At 41.4% G+C, this 19676-nt stretch overlaps 1 protein-coding gene across 1 annotated transcript in view; it reads left to right on the top strand.

The window, feature by feature from the left end:
- Positions 1 to 19453, top strand: part of SH3BGR (SH3 domain binding glutamate rich protein) — a 34014-nt gene extending 14561 nt beyond the window's left edge. Inside the window, exons 3-7 of the mRNA XM_068155266.1 lie at positions 2489 to 2569; positions 9515 to 9628; positions 16030 to 16059; positions 17994 to 18170; positions 18939 to 19453. Coding sequence (XP_068011367.1) covers positions 2489 to 2569; positions 9515 to 9628; positions 16030 to 16059; positions 17994 to 18128 — 360 coding nt within the window. The 3' untranslated portion in view covers positions 18129 to 18170; positions 18939 to 19453. The remainder of the gene's footprint in view (positions 1 to 2488; positions 2570 to 9514; positions 9629 to 16029; positions 16060 to 17993; positions 18171 to 18938) is intronic.
- The last annotated feature ends 223 nt before the right edge of the window (positions 19454 to 19676 follow it).

Here is a 19676-nt window from a genome sequence, read left to right as displayed (position 1 = left end):
AGAGAAGAGAGAGAAGAGAAGAGAAGAGAAGAGAAGAGAAGAGAAGAGAAGAGAAGAGAAGAGAAGAGAAGAGAAGAGAAGAGACGAGACGAGACGAGACGAGACCAGGCTGGAAAAGACCTTTGAGATCATCAAGTCCAATCCATCACCTAACACCATGTAATCAACTAAACCATGGCACCAAGTGCCTCATCCAGTCTCTTCTTAAACACCTCCAGTGATGGTGACTCTACCACCTCCCTAGGCAGCACATTCCAATGGTCAATCACTCCTTCTGTGAACAATTTCTTCCTAACATCCAGCCTAAACCTCCCCTGGTGCAGCTTGAGATTGTGTCCTCTTGTTCTGTTGCTGGTTGCCTGGGAGAAGAGACCAACCCCCACCTGGTTACAACCTCCCTTCAGGTAGTTGTAGACAGTATAGACAGCAATAAAGTCTCCTCTGAGCCTCCTCTTCTAAGGCATGCACTCCAGCCTTTCTCTAGGATTACCCTTGGCCAATAATTTATTCTCTGGAAATACTAAACCAGCCTAATAAATCAGCTCAGGTCCTAACCCAGCTTTACAAACAAGTCTCAAAGATGAGTCAGCACCTTGTTATTTACAGACTTCTATTTTTGGAGTTATCTGGGAGGAGAGAGAGGATAATAATATGGTGAAGGCAGTTGTCTGGGACTCTGCAGACATGCATTCAGTACTCTGTCCTACACAGAGCTACTGTGTGATAGTGGGCCAGTCACTCATAGCCAAAGTTTCTGCTGAGATTTGAGATGTTGATTTTTACCTGTGTAAAATGCGAGGCATTAACTTCTCAGTTACAAACTGGTGATAGCAGAGCTTCCTTAGTTGACAGGACCATTGTACAGACAAATATGCTGAAGACCATGAAAATTCCAAATGGTAGGATAGGACCATCCCTCACATCTTTTCAGTCATGTTAGGTCTGAAGACAAAACAGACACTGAATGTGATGATTTAACTATGGACAGTATTGGGCAGGTTATCCATGATAGTGAAACACGCACAGCAATCAAGCTAGGAGCAGGTCCTTCTAAAGCAAACTCATCAGAAGGTGAAATAGATCAATTTGCAGAGGTAAAAGCCATCCAGCTGGCCTTAACCATTGCTGAACAAGAAAAGTGGCCAGCACTGTATCTCTGTACTGACTCATGGATGGCAGCAAATGCTTCGTGAGGGTGGTTAAAAGAGTGGAAATGGTATAGTGCAGAGGTAAACCTATTTGGGCTGCTACCTTGTGGCAAGGCATCGCTACCTAGCTGAGAAACTAGTTGTAAAAGTCAGTCATGTAGATCCCCACACTCCCTCAAGTAAATGCTATGGCCCCAGGAGAGTACCACTGCTCCTGCCAGAAGTGGGTCCTTTGCGAGAAAACGCTGCTGCTGCTCTCTGGACCGGATTAAAGTGTGCTGCTTAGTGCTGGCACTTCCCTGAGGCAACTCGTATTTGGAGCTAAAAGAATTTAGATTATTTTCTTTCCTGCTCTGATACCCCACACAATGATGTCATCAAGGTACTACAGGTGTTCTGGAGCTCCACCTTTTCCAAGTGCAGTATGGATCAGTCCTTTGCAAATACTAGGACTATCTTTCCACTCCTGGGGAAGTTGATTGCAAGTGGACTGCGTACCTCTTCCTCAGCCACTTCTGTGACTTGTCACATGGGATTCCATGAAGTAGCTTTCCACTTTATGTACCTAAAAGTCTGGCTGCTGAGGAGTATCTAAACAACCAGCAAGTGGATCAGGCTGCTATAGTATTCCAAAAAGGATTAGACTTGGAACAGAAAGGTGAACTATTTTTAGCTTGATAGATCCACGGCTCTTCAGGACATCAAGGAAAAGATGCAACACACTGAGGGGCTTATGAACTTCTGTTTACATGTGGACAAGAGATTTTGGCTGTTACATGTATGCCAGAGGGAACAATAGAGTCCTTTGCTAAGTTTGTCTAAAGAAAAGCTGCATTTTCTAACCAGAGTGCCTTTTGTTTTATGACAAACAATTTCCTTTTCATCATTTTGGTTGTGCTATTATGTTGACTATTGACTTTTATTTCCCTTAAAGCTGCCCAGGGGTTTGAGTGCCTATTTTGTGTTCTCACAATAAGGTTTATTTTATCATTTAAATAGGAATGGCTTTGTTTTGGTGTGTACAGCTGGGGCACACTAAAATGAGATGCTTAATTTTATTTGATTCTGACATAGATGTGATATGATTAAAGTGTAAGTCTCTAGAGAGATTTGCCCATTTGTTCATTTTACCAGCCCATGTGAAACTCTCTTTATCTGAGTTTTCTTCCTGGACTTAGATAATGAAGGTGCTTGTACAAATGCACAGTCATTCTCATCAAAATAGAGAGATAGAGAAAGATATTCCTGGGTTAGTTTCTTCATCCTGTACTTTCTGTTTTATTTTTGTTAACAATTCTAAGTCTTTTTTTTTGTTGTTGTTGTTTTTTGTTCCATTTTAGGATTTTGAGTCCTTCTTCTCTGCTAAAGAAGAAAATGTTATTTATTCATTCCTGGGTCTTGCTCCTCCTCCAGGCACAAAGGTATGCAGTGTTGTCCTTTCTTGGGGGCCATATATTTCACTTAATAACAATGAAGATAGATAGTGACCCAGCGTGTCAGATAAGGGGTAGTGATGAGCATTGCATTAGATGGTGTTCTTAAGGGGAAAAAAAAGTGGCTGGTTCAGTAAACACTAAAAAATGCTTCTTACTTCCCTTCTCTCACAGCAGGCTTGTTACCCTGCCTTCAGCTGATTTGTTTTTGTACTCGTTTTTGTTGCTGTTGATACAAAAGAGTATTTTCTCACACCTAGGTTTTAAATAATGCAACATTTCCTGATGCTGTTTATAGGCTGCGTGTCAATTGCCTCTGACTAGATCAAACCTTGAGCAAACAGGGTTTGGACTAGTCACCAAGAGGGGCCAGGGTATGGATCTGTTCCATCCTCTGTGTGTTCTCTTCCTCTATGTACTGTATCTATCTAAGGTAACTTAAAAGTCTCACACCGGACTTCACAAGGTCCCTTTAGCAGCTCTACCCATTGTTCTCTATCTACTGTCTTTTGACAATTGTCAAATAGTATATTTCTGATAAAAGAAAAAAGATGTTTGGTGTTTTGGTTTGTGGGGTTTTTTTCTTCTTCTTTTGGAGGGGTTGCTTGGTTTGTTTTTTGTTTGGTGTGTTGTTTTTTTTTTCTGCTCTTTGTTTGTTCATTTGGGTTATTTTCCCTTCTTTTATCAGAAAGCTAAGTGTTTTATCTTTAACAGAGTCTTCTAATTGGAAATTTTATACCTGAGGGCATTACAGTTATCTTATCCTGAGACCATGTCAGATGATAATCAAATGTGGCAACATGTGGGTGGTTCAACAATAGAAATTAATCAAGAGAGTGTTGAGCTGGAGTAACAAGAGAACTCTGCTCCATTGTGGTGACATGGCTGAAGAACTGCCCTGGAGCATGAGATCTGCTTTCTGGTCCAACTCTTGTGGGTAGTAACTTGGAGTGAAACACTTGGAAAGGACTCTGGTTTTTGTCTTCTGTAAAAGCAGATTGAAAAAAGAGCCTTTGCTAAGTGCCTTGGAAGCTGCAGATGAAGAAATACCCAGGGGAGAGCCACAGTAGCTATAAATGTCTTTGACACTGAATCCCTATGTGATAAGGAGCAAGTGATTTAAACTTCCTGCTTTAGCTGTGCTGTCCTCCACCAAGGGAAATAGAAATTACTTGCCTGCCTCACAAGAGTCTTGTGAGAATTCATTTAATTAACATCCACAAAGCCATGAAAGGCTTAAAGAACTGCAGGTATTACATGTAATAATCATTATAAAAGATATGTGGAAAATCAATGATAAAAAGAAAATTGCATTTTTCCATCTTCCCACTTCATCTATTATCTGCTCCTTCATGCAGGGTGCTGTTAGACAGCATGTCTGTGAAGCAAACTAAGAAGTTTTCAGAATTCATTCACTCACAGCTTCCAGCAGAGGCTGTTACAGTTTCTACCTCATGACAACTTTGTAAATGTTGAAAATAATATGTGCTAGGCACATTAGCGTTGGTACTATTGGTAGCAAGCAGTTGTGGTTCACACTGACTGACTGCTCCGTTGGTGGTGCTGGTAGTGACTGCTTCAGTCCAGAAAGTGGAAATAAGTGAGAAAGCTTTTGAAACAAAAAAATATCCATGTGAAGAGTGGAAGTGTATTTACATTGTCTCCCTCCAAGAATCTCTTTCTGAATTTGAGAGAGGCATACACAAGGGTCTCAGCATGTATTGCAGAGATGTTTCTTCAGCATCTTCACTGCGTGACAGTCTGGCTGTGCTTTGTCATACAAATAGCCTTGCTGCACTGCTTTTGCTTTCCTCTCATTAGGCTGTCAGTTCCACCTTAGCAGTAAGTACAATAGATGACTCATGACATTGATTTTCAGCAGCATGAATCTGGACTAATAAGTCAGATACGGAAGAAATGTTGATTGTGACACATATGACAGTTTCCTACTAATCCTGTCCTAAATAATATTTTTTTTCTAAAATATGATGATAATTTATAAACAAAGCAATCTATAAAGCATGAAAACACGACAGAGCAATCACTAAGCAGCGAGCTTCCTAGTTTTTTACTTCATTGAGACATTGCAATGATTAATGTGAAGCTGGTACATGTTTCATAGTCTTGCCTCAGAAGACTTCCCCCCCGTTTTCCATCCTGCTTTCGTCTTATATTGCACCAGCAGTAGAGAAGCTCTGTAATGACCATCATGCTGTAGTTAAATTCACTGAGATGTCAGCCTACTGAGTGCAAAATGCATGTTTCAGTTCTGCAGATTCTCATTTTTATGTTCCTGGCTTCTCTCTGGATTAAGTGGCTACAATTTCTCACCAGACCTCTTTGTCCAGCATTTACACGGAACCATTGCATCTAGGTGTTGGAGCTTTGATGGTGCCAGAGCCTAGTGTGTAAGATGATCTGCACTTACAGGTTACTCTGATATGTCTAGGACTCACCAAAGTTGTTGTCATGAGGGTGCAGGTTGGCTGAATACACACAGATCCTTCTCAGATCTGCAGCACACATGCAAAGTAGTCTTTACAGATTTATTTAAGTATCCTCTTACTTACACAAAAGCTGTAACTGTTTCAGAAGGAGATAGCACATCAACATCAAAGTTAACCAAACTGGAAAACAGGCTGGGAAGCAGCTCCCTGTGTGGGTGCCTACCCTTCCCTGCAGCCAGCCTTCTCTGGCCTAATCCAGTTAGGTACCACTGTACACAGCCAGTTTCTGTGTCCATCACTGTGTTTCCAGATCTGATACAATGAAGTATTTAGCTGCCTGGATGGCATATAGAAACTTCTGCATGTAAAGGTCAAAGCTCTAAATGCTGTTTGCTTAGATCACTTTGTTTCCTATGTACTACACAACATTTTTATCCTTCAGGAGTGCTAAGTGTTCATAAAACTCAATGACACTGCAGGAAATTACAACATATTTTTGATATTTCAGAATGGGTGAATTAGCTCACATCATCTTCTCTGTCCTGTTGCCTCCTTATCACTAGTTATCATGTTTTCTAAAGCACCATTTACAAAGATGAGTAGCATCATCTTGTGTGCCTAAGTGAGGAAGCAGGCATAGTGTTTGTGTTAATAAGTTCTACAGTCAATTAATATGAAATACATTCTCACTTGAAGGAATAGCTTGTCTGGAATACTTCTAAACATGTTTCATGGCAGGCTAGGATTTAGAGGACCAGCTGTGCTTTATGACTGACTCAAAGATCATTCAAGATAGGATAGATTTCTGAATGATCCTACTTAATCTGGGGTTAGCCACATGAACACCGTGTACCAATAATGTGTGAGTGAACATCTGAGCTACCATAACATGTGAGTGAACATCTGAGCTAGGGTCAGGTGCGTCAGTCTCAGCTGCCCCCAAAGTTAGCTATGTTACTTTTTAAAGCCCCCACCACTTTTAGTCTCAGTCTGAGACTACTTTAAATATTCTTGAGAATGCTCTGAAATACTGGTAGTGTGTGAGCAGCCCATCAAAAGCTCCAGCTCTGCTGCTTGTTTTCTCAAATGACACAGGTGAATTGTTCTGTCAATGAGATGCCTATTATACTAAGATGACAAACAACACACTGTGTTGCTACACCTTCTGAGTATCTTATCAAGGGAATGAATAGCTTTTTATCTTCAAGGACATTCAGTTTTTTTGGAGAACTTTATTAACTGTTCTGGAATATTGCTTCCATTTCCCAGAAATCCAAAGAGCCCTTAGCTTGTAGCAAGATCGTTTAGGTCTGCAAGGGCTCTGTGACCTCAGTGAACTGATTTACTTGATCCGAGGGCTTGTTTCCAAATCTTGTATGTACTTGAATCCTTAATCATAGTATTCATGGCCTTAATTTCCATAATCCTGATATCCCAAAATCTTTAGGTACTTGGGCTTCAGTCTTTTATTTGAAGAAGAATTCTAAGAGTGCTGTGAATTACAAATTGAGAGTATGTGAGTTGCATTCAAATAGAAAATGACCTATCAGCCAATCTGTATAAGTGGTACTACATTTAAAATGAATTAAAAATGAAGTTTTGTGGGGTTTGTTCAGAGAGCTAGGATAATGGTGATATTCCAAACATCACAGCTCTCCATATAATCAACAAGGCTCTGTACACGTGCGTGTGTATGTGCATACATGTGTGTGTGTATGTGCACGCATGTGTGTTCTGGCTGATAAGAAGCTGCTTCTTGAGTTTAGTTCTTTCAGACGCAGTAAGTATATGACTCATCTGAGATAGTTTTATACAATAGGTTCATATGAATTAGAATGCTATCTTCAGTCTTCATGTATTTCATGTTTCTGCCAAAATACACCAAGGACACAGATTTTTAAGTTAAATGCTAATATATACACTGAACATAAATAAATAAATAAATAACCAATGTAGTTTTCATCTGCACTACCCTTTTCATTTCAGGAGCTACTACGAAATTGTTGTCTCTCAGGGAAATTACAATTTGCTTAAGAAAACAATGTACTGACACAGGGGAATTTAAATATGTGTTCATGTTACTACATATTTTAATCTTCCCATTTTTAGTTTTTGTGTGTGTGTGCTGGTGATGTATAAGAGAAATGAAGCCAATATACAGCCTCTGCTGCAATGCCAGCAGCAGCAGAACCCGCAGTTTTATGTGTCTCACTTGAAATGAGACAGCATTGCCAGAAAGTATGTAGTCTTTTCTCCCTTCTCCTTCTCCTGGCTCCTTCTGCTTACTCTGAGCTGCTCATTCCTCTCCTCAAGCATCCCCCACCACGCTGGCAAAAACATACATGCAGCTGTGTCACGGAGTGTGCAGATTGTGTGAGATGGAAATGTTTTTCTCTTTAAAGCTTGATCAGCCTCCTGGCTCCAGTTCATCAGGCAGCCCTGGAAAGTCTTTTGCTGCCAGGAGTGCAGGGGCAGTGCAGTGCTGAGGAGGACTGCAGGGAGGTTGATGCTTGCTGCAGACTGGGATTTTTGACTATTTTTTTTTTCCTCCCTGGAAAGGAAGAACAATTTATGAGCATCTGTGTCTGCTCTCTCTTCACAGCAAGCTCCTTCCATATGAAATGTATTTTCCTCGACTCAGGATAAAATTGACAAAAGGGCACCAAATCTTACTGACAGTGAAGTTTCAGGCATAATAAAAGAGAAAACCCTGCAGAAGTATTTTGCCCCTCTTCACTCTGCTGTGATAACCTGCTTCCAAACATTCCCAACCTCCTTTTCTCTGTTTTTTGTCCCCATCCAGCAGAGCATCTCTGCAGAAGGGCATGTCTTTTACTGTACACCACGTCATGGGACAAAATCCCTAAGTCAGCATTCACCCAAATCTGTTCTGGGACTGAAAAACCAGAGAGCTATGCCAGTGTCATGCTTCTTCAGGTTAAGTGTGCTGCCTTAAGAAATCATATTTGATAAAGAGGACACTCAAGGACTTGTAAAGCTTAATGGACTGGGGATCATGAGTAGGGGCTTTTGTTTAACTGTAGACACAAATGAAATTACAAAAGAGCAGAAAACCCCAAACCAGCCAGGGGGGTAAGTTGTAAGGCCTTGGTCACAGGGATGAAAAATGAACCTGTCTTCTATAAGGGACATGCTTCTCTGCCCATAGCATGTAGGACTTAAGATGGCATAGGACAGGACTCACCCTGAGCCAAATTTTCTCCTGCTGTAGGCAACCACACCAGATAACACCTCTGAGACATGGTCACATTTCTGAGGTCCTTTGTCCCCACTTCTCTACTAGAAAGATCTTACAAAATTTCACACACTTGGTTTGTACTCATCTGCATCTACCTCAGTGTCCTATCCCTCCCTGATGTCTACTCTGATCTATTTTTAGAGAGCCATCATCCCCTCATAGTGTGGCTTTCAATAGATTAATGAAGCTTTTTTGGTCACACTTTCATAAGATAGGCTCTCTACTCCCTCAAATATTTTTGTACCCTCCCTCTGCACCTGTTCCAGTCTGAATGTCTCTTTCTTGATCTTGAGTGACTAAAGTGGTACAGAGCAATCCAGAGGAGGTTTCACCTTGTCCTTATACAATAACATGAATATTCTCTTTCAGCTCCACCAGCTATACCTCACCTATACATCTGAGTGTCACACTTACTACCTCTTTCCCTGAGCCACCACTAGTGGCTCAGTTATTCTATGATTATTGAAATGCATCCATCTTTTTCTTCTTTGATGATCATAAACTAACAAGCTCCCAAAGTGCAGCAGAAACAAGTTTTTAATCTCTGTTCCAGAACTACCTGCCCCAAATAATGTGACTTTGCACTTCATGCATTATTCTATCCCATCTCTGTTGTTCCACTTGAGGCCATACAGGTCTTCTTTTATCTGACACTGTGTGTGGTCCAGTGTGACCTTTCACAGCTACCTAGATGAAGGTACAACAGAACTTAAAGAGCCTTCTAGGAGGTATTTGTTCACAGAGCTGAAATAAATAGTTTTGATAGATTGGGGTGTGAACTAAGGAACAGTTTCCTGATGATTTTAAACAAGAAAGTTGAGAGACTATGTATGAAATCCTTTATTACTTTTTTTTTTTTTGTAGCTTCTTGATGAAATTTAATTGGCATGCAGGATGGTGAAAAAGGCTTTTTTGTCTAAAGCTAGAATGTGCCACCAGGGCAAGCACAAGTTTCTATTCAACTTTCCACAGAAATCTACTGTGCTCTGAAGAGGAAGAAGTGCTGGAATTCATATTTTCCCTTCACAAATCCCATGCCTTTACCAACAGATCAATTTGCCAGCAAGTGTTCCCTTGACAGGAAAATGCCCCAAAAGCTATATTTTCATTTGAGCACTGAAGCAAAATGATGAATATACCTCCTGAAACTGTAATGTCAGAGTTTTATAGAAATGGATTGCTGACAATGTGCCCTGAAGCCAACAATGATTTCTCCTTTGATGCCAGGAAAGTGAGAAGTCTGATGCCACAGATGAAACTGAGGCACATGCAGAAGGCAAGGCAGATGAAGGGGCTCGTGAGGAGGATCAGTCTGCTCAGTCACCAACAGAAGATCAACAGGTATTTTTTACTTTTTCCTTTGGTGATGTGAGAGCTTTACCTGTGCTAAGAGCATGAAACATAAACCCATGTGCCCTCCTAGTGTGCTTCAGGGTGGGAAGATTGTTTGCAGAGTGATTTGGCTAATCCTTTGGATGCATTTTCTTTGACATTGTGAGCCAGCAGGTCCAGGGAGGTGATTCTCCCCCTCTGCTCCACTCTGGTGAGACCCCAGTTGGAGTGCTGCATCCAGTTCTGGAGCCCCTATTACAAGAGGGATCTGGAGGTGCTGGAAGGTGTCCAGAGAAGGGCCACGAGGATGATCAGAGGGCTGGAGCACCTCTCCTATGATGACAGACTGAGAGAGTTGGGTTTATTGAGTCTGGAGAAGAGAGGGCTCCAAGGCTCTTATTGTGGCCTTCCAGTATCTGAAGGGGGCCTACAAGAGAGCTGGTGAGGGACTTTTTAGGGTGTCATGTAGTGATAGGACTAGAGGGAATGGAAGAAAACTAGAAATGGGTAGATTCAGATTGGATGTTAGGAAGAAGTTGTTCCCCATGGGAGTGGTGAGACACTGGAACAGATTGCCCAGGGAGGTGGTGGAAGCCTCACCCCTGGAGGTTTTAAAGGCCAGGCTGGATGTGGCTCTGAGCTACCTGATCTAGTGTGGGGTGTCCCTGCCCATGGCGGGGGGGTTGGAACTAGATGATCCTTGAGGTCCCTTCCAACCCTAACAATTCTGTGATATGAATCATAAATCTGTGAATCTGTGAAATGAATCATAAACTGTGCTCTTAATTTTGAGCAACAGCAGTTGTCTTTATTTAATGTCCTCTTGCCACTTGTTAACATAAGCTTTTTTGTTTGTGTTTGTTTGGTTTTGATTTGGGATTTTTGTGGTTTGCCTTGTTTTGTTTTGTTGTTTTTTTCAATGCTCATTTGGAGCCTCTGCTGGTTTGAGTTTTACCCAGAGACCAGAAGAAAAGGAAAGCCCAAATGGGAACAGATTTAGATTCCCTCCCCTCCTCTTCCCCCAGTAAGGTAAAGCAAATTAGGCAAGAGGAAGGAAAGGTAAAAAAACCATGAAAGAAAGTGGTCTGGAATCAGTTTGGAAGTAAAGAAAGTAATTTTTAAACAATATATATATATATATCTATATATCTATATATCTATCTATCAGTAACAGGGGAGGTTATGAAGGTATAGAGTAAAGGGTAAATAGAAAAATATACAAATCCAGGCCTGGCTGGCATCAGATTCCCTTGATGTAAATGGGTTCAGTTCTTCTGAAAACATGGATGCACTATGGAGAGGAAAAGGCCTGACCATGTGGTGGAGATGCAGGAAGCAGCAGATGACCTCTTGAGCAGACAAGGCAAGGGGAAGAGAAAGAGCTCAACTGTGTCTCTCTTTACACAGGCTTGCTGAACAGCAGGGGGAATGGAATAGACCACCTTTGACTCAGGGGGGAACCCCTCCTCTTGGAGGGGGGGAAACCCCAAGTCTCTGGAAGGGAGAAGATCAAGTCTTTGTCTCCCTGACCAGGTTTTCTTTTGTCCACCTGGGGGCTTGGTTCTTTTCAACCCCCATCAAGGATGGGTGCAACCTAGCACAGAACACACTTACACAAAATAAATTAGGACTAGACATCTGAATTATATCTGGGGAAAAATAAATAACAATGCTGCTGTCAATGGCCAGCATCTGCAGTGCTCATAAAGCTAGTTGCTAACGTTGTTATGTATCAGCACTGACTGCTGCTGTAGCAAGCCAGGTGTGACAGTGGCTTCTCCAGGCCATGCAGAAACGCCAGGGCAGTGGAGAAATGGAGACTGTTCTTATCCTTTCTGCCTACATCATGGTCTGATATTACATGGGCAGATCTCACACTGCAGTGCTAAGGGTTCTTGGAAGAAACCATCTGAGTTCCTTTGATTCTGTTGCATAGTATCCTGCAGTTAGCTGCCATCAGTACAGTATTTGTGGCTGAAAGGTAGCTGGATCCCACAAAATAGGGACCATTCTGTTTTCTGCCAGTGTCTTTCTCAGAGAGGGGTTTATATTACTGAACAGGTTCTAGACCCAGAAGAGACCAAGCAGAAAGGGATCCTGTATCTGGAGATAGGGATTCAGCTGCTTTATTTCTCCTGCTGCTCTGACAGTTTGGCATTTAAGGATGGATTTAATTTGATGTTGCAGTGTCAGGTGACTCTCTTCCCCAAAAGGCCGACCTACTGCTGGATCAAGCACTTACACTTGTCAGTTGGTGTGGGGGTTTGTGTGTGTGTGGTTTGGAGATCAGGTGGTCCCAGTGGAATATCTGTCACAAATGCATCATCTCTTTCATTAAAGGCCAAAACAAAATGTTTTGTTTGGTTGGTTGGGTTTTTTTCATCTAGCTGCAATGCTTTCCAGAGAAAGCATGTCTCTGTAAGCCTTTCCTCATTATCCTTTTTCACAATGACTGACCCAGTCGTTAGTAGGGTGGAAATGCACCCTTTTACACAGCCTCATGCAAGTCTTCAGTACTGCAAGGTCCCATTTAGAATTTTAAAATGGCAATGAGGAGAGACAGTGCTTACTGGGAACTGAAATTTCTCCCTAAATGCTATCCAAGCACTTTTCCTGTCTCTGTGAATTTCTGTTGGCACGTTAGTGCCATCAAATACCTTTTTCCTTGGCTCTGAAGAGAAGCCCAGCATAAAACTGCAGTGCATCCCCTGGTTGAATTTGGTTGCTTGCTACTCTGGCTGGTAGTCTAATGACTTTCAGATGAGAAGAGAATGCTGGAATGTGTCTGCAAATGTGTCATGGAGCTGTACATGAGAGGTTTTGTAATGACATAATGCAGTACCACTCCTATACAACAAGCACCTTGCTCTGTTTCTCACAGAATGGATTAGGAGTAGTAGTATAGCAGAGGAGAGATCACTGGGCAAGGTACTGCGTTTGAAAAGATTGTTCTGTTGAGACCAGGGCATCAATTATGGTTAGTCTTACAAATCGCTCCCTTTCACCTCTCATGAGGTCTTACATAAGGAGGAGGAAGTCTCCCTGAAATCATTCAACTCTGATAACCACTTTCATCACACCAGGTGAATTTTAGCTCCTAAGGGAAGGATAAAAACCCCACTGTTTCTGTTCCTGTCTTACTTGGTTTTGGAGAAGGTGCTCACTACTGCAGGCAGCAAGGCACCAAGAGCACCTACCTGGGATACACAAAACCTGCACCCTGCTCCACCACTTGCTTCCCATAGGATAAATCACTTCAGTGGCATGGCATCTGTCTGCCTTGCTACAGTTTATCCCAGTTGCCACTTCTGCTGGGATATCACAAACCATTCTGTAGAAATACAGTTATTCACTACAGACAGCACAAAGAGGATGAGTTTAGATGAGAAAAATAACTTTGAGGCAGCTACAGTGAGAAGAATTCCTCCTTTGTTTTGGTATGCCATTTTCCCCTTATAAAAGACATCTGGGATAATAATTTCTTACCTGGCCAGGGTTTTATGAATTTAGGTGCATTTAAAGATGGTCAAATTCTCATTGGTGTATCTTCAGGGGATGTAAGGTCCTAAAGGACACATGTAGGATCAATGTACTATTTACAGGATCTCCCTTTCTTCTCTCATTCTTCAGCCCAGCATATCACGTTTGATTCCTTGACCACACTGAAGAGATGTTTTCCTTGTTCTCTCCCTACCCATGTCCTTTTTTCCTTCTATCTTGCTAAGGACTGGTCTCTCTGTACTGAGCTCTGAAAAGGTGACCTTTCTATTGGTGGCCCGCTTTGGTTTGCATCCAAACAGTTGCATCCTTTGAACAGTAGTCAGATTCCTTTTGAGCATCTACTTAATCTTTTGACAAAGCCTCCAATCAAAATGCCATAATTTAAACATCACAGCTTTATGTTCTGCATCTGAATTAACATACCAGTGAGGCTCTAGTGTTGGCATTTTGGTCTTGTTTAGCACTCAGTTTCAAACCAGCTTAAAAACAACTCTCAGCTGTAACCCAGCTGACTTTTCTCTGGTGACAGAGTCTTGGCAAGGTAAAGATAACCTCAGTCTTTGCTAAAGAGCATAAGATAGATTACAAAATAAATAAACTCTGACTCTCTCAATCGTGGAGCTTCATGGAGAGTCCCTGATTCCAGAAGGCTCCTCCAGAACTTCAATAGCAGGAATAGCAGACAATGGTCTATGTGGGTACATGTAGAGGCTGTACCCGCCCCCCCCCCGCCTCCGCATTGCCTTCTGCTGCCCTTGCTGGGAGATGCAGGAGTCCAGAAGCTCCAGATTTTTGTCTCAGGCTGGTATGACCCTGAGAAAACCTGTGTGAGACTGCAACCCTCTGAAAAACAAAACATAAAGTGACCATGCTTCCTTGAAGTCACAGAGAGAAGTGCAAAGTGAGACAGTGAGACTTAGCCTTGGCTTCAGCAGCTCCAGCCACTCATTTGCACAATCACCCAGGAAAGCCTGGAGCAGATGTTGAAATAGAAAGTCCCTTACAGAGATCCAGTAGTAAGTGACAGGAAGAGCTTTCAGCCTGGGTTGCCAAGGGACAGTTGCACTAGGGCAAAAAAGCTGGGGAGGGGTTTGGAGCACAAGCCCTATGAGGAGAGGCTGGGGTTGCCTAGCCTGGAGAAGAGGAGGCTTAGGGGAGACCATATTGCTGTCTACAACTACCTGAAGGGAGGTTGTAGCCAGGTGGGGTTTGTTCTCTTCTCCCAGGCAACCAGCAACAGAACAAGAGGACACAGTCTCAAGCTGTGCCAGGGGAGGTTTAGGCTGGATGTTAGGAAGAAATTCTTCACAGAAAGAGAGATTGGCCTCTGGGATGTGCTGCCCAGGGAGGTGGTGGAGTCACCATCACTGGAAGTGTTTATAAAGAGACTGGATGAGGCACTTCGTGCCGTGGTTTAGTTGATTATATGGCGTTGGGTTGGACTTGATGATCTCAAAGGTCTTTTCCAATGGTTGATTCTGTATTCTATATTCTTTAGATCATGAAAATATTTTTAACCTTAGCCCTGTCGCATACTTTCCTTCCCCAATCACTTCATCAAGCTTAACCTTGACTTCTTCCCAATCTTTTACTTTCATTTTTTTTCTTTCATTTCTAAACCTTATCCTCTAATGAAGAGGGTTGAGGAACCATGTTGGTTGGATAGAGGGTTTTCTTGCTTTGTCTGTCCCTTTGGTTTTGTATTTTTTGGAGGCAAAGACTGTGACCTCCCATGTGTATGGCACAGTGAGGGCTCTGCTGGTCACTAGAGGTGATAGCAATAATCATTTTACAGCTTTTGCTATCTTGTTTTAACTTTAGATTTTAAGTTGTGTCCCAGTACAAATTAGGCTCACTTCAGGGCAGAATTATTTGAGAAATATATTCCAAAATTGTATTATCATGCAAGTCTGTATCCTGTCTCCTCCAGGACATATCTAAACCCTGGCAAGAAATTCTTCATAGAGAAAGTGATTGCCCATTGGAATGGGCTGCCCGGGGAGGTGGTGGAGTCGCCATCACTGGAGGTGTTCAGGAGGAGACTTGATGGGGTGCTTGGTGCCATGGGTTAGCTGTTTAGGTGGTGTTGGATGATAGGTTGGACACAATGATCTTGAAGGTCTCTTCCAACCTGGTTTATTTTGTTCTAAGACAGCTTCCTTCCTTATCTCAACTCACTCATATCAACTGCCAATGCCTTCTGCATGGTACTATTCCATTTGCCCTTCTTCCTTGGGATTTTGGGTAAGATTAGCTCCTCTCTCCAGTAACCATCTTGGTATATAACATTAAATTCTCTTCACTGTACATTCATTTTCCTTCCATTACCCCTTCTCTCTTTTATCTCTCTTCCCTTCATCATTTTATCTCCATCTACAATCTAAAATAAGCTTGTATTATACTTTTTCTCCAGTACTGTTGAGCCAAGGCATCTGTTCCAGCCTACAACATTTAGCAGAATTGCAATTCAGATTCTGACTTATGATATGTAACATTGATCAGACTCTGTATAATTCTGATTTAGTTTTCATTTTTCAGATGAGAGAATTAAAAAGCAAAAGGAAAAAAGACAAACCAAAACTACAAATCAACCAGCAAACCCACCTGAGAAAGCAAACAGAACTCCAGTTTTAATGCTTTTTCTTGTTGATGAAACAGATTTGATTGGAAGTCACTGAGGAAAAGGGATCTGTAATCAATGATTTTGTAGCCCTTTTTCCAACTGAAAGCTTAGCTTAACTGTGTTTTGTGAGTTAATCTGCAGGATGTCATCTCAAAATAAATCCACCAAATTCCACAAGGTTTTCAGAAATTCATTGTTTCATTTCTGATGTGTTTTGCCTCTATGGCCTTTGATATTTTTTCTTTGATCCATCTTTTAAATGTTTTCTTTTGTATCTCCAATGTAGGAAAGCAAGGAAGAACAGGCAGCACCAAAGGTATCGTATTTATGGACATTTCACTTTTGCCTTTTGCTTGCATGCTTTTAATTCCTTTTCAGTCTCATTGCTTCACTCAAAAGCTAGTAAATATTCTGGTATTATATTCTGATAGAGTTATTGGTCTTATTGTAGTCTTATTGTTTGGGAGCAAAGGAAAGCCTTTAATCATTAAATGCTGTAAACAGAAGGGAAATTGTCTGTCACAGATTCTTTAATAAAATTTGCCAAGGACTCCCAAGACAACTACATGCTTGAAGATCACTAACTGACACCAGGCTGGTTGCATTTTCAGTGTTGTGAGTGTGCAAGAGTCATTCTGACAATTTAGGCAGTTCTGACTATAAAGGAAATATTTCCCTTGCCAGAATTTGTAAGACCCAGGAACAAATTCTTGTACAGTTTTTTGCTTTGCCCAGCATTGAAAGTTTATGCTTTCAATATTTCTTCAATGTTTCTAGCAAAACTGATTACTTTAGGCTATTTTCCACTACAAACCTGCAGTTAATAAGAGGACATGTTCACCTCTCCCTGCTTCCAAGCTGCAGAACGTGTCTATATAGATGTATATAGGGACACATGTTCACTGTCAGATAGGCTTTGTGAACCTGGCAGCTAAAATGGAGCTCCTGGACCCATGGACAAAGCATGGGGGCTTCTAGTGAGGTTGAAAAGGACTGTTAAGGTTGGTTGGTGCATCCTGCCACCACTAACTAATGCTTCAAGGAATAAAACCAGCTATTTTTTTCTCTTGAAGGTAATTGACTTGAATTTTGAGCACCAGTTGTTAATAACTGAAAGATTCTGATTGTTTGTGGGCTTGCCTGGCCCTGTTTCAGAGTGCTAATGAAAGACTTTTCCTGGGGGAAGATGCCAAAAGAAGCAATGTTCCTTTGGCACAAGGACTTCTAATCATGCTGACCTGTGTGGTTTTGCAGGGATGAGCTCTTAGTGCAATGTTTTTCCTTAATAACCAATGATTCCGGTTACAAAGAAGCTCATTCCCAAGTGGATGTTTAAACAGGATGTTCCTCTGGAGTCTCACTTGTGACACTTTTGCATGCATTATGTGTCTGAGGGGAAAACCTAAGGCCTATGCTGGTCATGTGCTACCTGCAGTCCTGACTGTCCTGACTGGAAACTATTTCTGTAGTCTTGGATTAGTTGATTATGCCAGGGAGAATCTCCCATAATTTTTGTAGGCTAAGTAGCATTTGAAGGTATGACATTTTGAGATAAAGCTTGTTTATGCACACAGAAGGAGTGCCTTCAAACAGACATTTACTAGAAGAAAAGGAATAGAGAAGCCTGCATTGCAGTTTTCAGTGGCTTTTCAGAGCACTAGACTTTACTATCTCTTAAAAGACAATAAACACAGATTGTTGTCTGTGTTAAATAAAAGCTAGCCTTCAGACAACCATTTATTTGGTTGATTGAAGCAAAGGGCTATTACCTTCAAACTGTGCCATGCTCTCCTATATAAAAGAGAGAAATAAGAGCTTTTGGAACAGAAACAAGGTTGACTTGAAATGACTTTTAGATTATTCAGGAGTCTAGAACCTGTGCCAGGAATCTTGACTTGTTTACTGCTCCAAGAAATCATCTATATGAAAATACTAAGCTTTTTCTCATATTTACACATGCTTCCTATTCCCATTTTGATCTTGAACATCTATTTACAGCTGAAGTATGTACTGTGTTCTAACCTCTCTAAGAAGAGGGCTTTATGTTCCATTGCTTGCCTGTCAGCTCCACAAAGCTAGAGCCCTGGCATGTAAAGATTAAAAGCTCTATACACTACTTGTCTGTTCTATTCTTAAAGCTCACATAATACTGCATTTACTAGGAACATAATGCCTGCAAAATCAGTTCTGCATTTCAAGACTACTTTTCCTTCCATTTCTACATGGTAACTACAACTTTCTGTAAAAAAGGATGAAGAAGAAGTAAAGCAAGAAGAGGGAGAAGAAAACCAAGAAGAAAAGCAAGAAGAGGGAGATGAAAACCAAGAAGAAAAACAAGAAGAGGGAGATGAAAAGCAAGAGGCAGAGGAGCAAGAAGAGTCTTAGTTCACTTCCCTATGACACATTCTTTCTTGAACAGGTTTTCAGGTAAATATTAAGATATCCATCACAGGTGCTGGTGTTCTTAAGGTAACAAAGACTTGACAATTGTGTACATATTGTCATTTGCAGTGATAGTGATGGAAAGAAGGTACCAAAATCATAAAAAGGATTATGCATTTTACATACAATGCCAAGTCAGAACTATTGCCCTTAGTGAGGATGGCTTCCCCCTTTCTGTGGCAGACTGTAAAATTACTCTGATTGCCTTAGAAACAAGGCCAGATATGACTTCAAAATGTCAACACAGGAGAGGCAGAAGTTGTGCTTGCACAGCTGTATAGTATCTAGCATTGTTTAAGTCTATGCAGCACGACTGCACGCTTAATTTTCAGGTTTTCATCTTACTAAAATTATCTCTTCTTCACTACACAGAAATAAAGATCAGTCACCTAGTAGGGAAACACTGTTAGACTATGAGAAAGTTGGAACTTCCAGCAGATTTTCCCTTGGGTGGTGGGACTCCCTTCTGGTTGCAGACACAGAATGTGATATGCTCATTCTAGAACTAGCAGGACTCTCAGCTAACTCTGTTTCTGAGGTAATTACAATAGATTTCACCAACCATATGCTGATGTGGAGACCCAATGCCTCAACAGGACAGAAAATTTGCCCCTTCTTTCACACTGCCTCTCCCAAATCCGGGTACCTGTGTTGCACGGAAATAATTCATCCCAGTGTTGTCCAGTGTTCAGATGTGTAAAAGCACAGAAGGAGTTCTAAGTTCTAATCTCATTTTTCTTATTTTTTGTTTAGGAAGCACAAACTGGAGAATCCCCATCAAAGAAAACTGAATCACTCTCTTAAGCAAACCTTCACTACCTTTCATGCCCATAGACTTAGGAACATAGGAATACAGAGCAGAACCAAGACACTGCTCTGTCCTCCTGTGGCCTTTATATATATTTGGTATTACAATTGCTTGTTAAAAAAAAATAAAGTAAGGGTCTTCTTGTATCTGATGTGATATTTCACTTGATTGTTCTATGTCAGAATAGTATTGTCCATGTCACAGTTTAGATTGTAAGCTCCTCAGGGCTGGAACCATGTCTTCCTCCATGTTTATACATGGCTAAGCACATTGCTGCTATTCAGCAGATCACTGCACTCACACAGGTGATGTATTCAGAGGAAAAGAAATTCAGCTCTGAAAACTGCAAAGAGACTTCAGTCCATATACAAGATATGTGGGCCATTTCTCTCTCAGCTGGCTTTTGAAAATGATTGAGATTTCCATTGTACAGCTGTTTAAATAAACACATTTTCTGTCATCTCTGTTCTTCATCTGCAAAAGCATTAACTGAAGCCCAGCAGGGTGTGATAAGATCTGTAAAGTTTTCTCCATGGTTATGGTTGTAGGTCATGTGAAGACCTTGTCTTATGTTCCTGCTGGTGTTTCTGGTATTGTGTATAAGACCCCAACCACAAAGATACTCAGTTGTCATTGAAGGAAAGAGAGGTCCCAGATGATTCTACTGAAGCCTTATCAGTCTT

The sequence above is a fragment of the Melanerpes formicivorus genome, unplaced genomic scaffold (genome assembly GCF_026170545.1).
Source record: "Melanerpes formicivorus ecotype bairdi unplaced genomic scaffold, bMelFor1.0.p_v2 SCAF_30, whole genome shotgun sequence".
Classification (NCBI taxonomy): domain Eukaryota; kingdom Metazoa; phylum Chordata; class Aves; order Piciformes; family Picidae; genus Melanerpes; species Melanerpes formicivorus.
The sequence above is the reverse complement of the archived record's forward strand: the minus strand, read 5'-3'. Positions and strand labels throughout refer to the sequence as shown.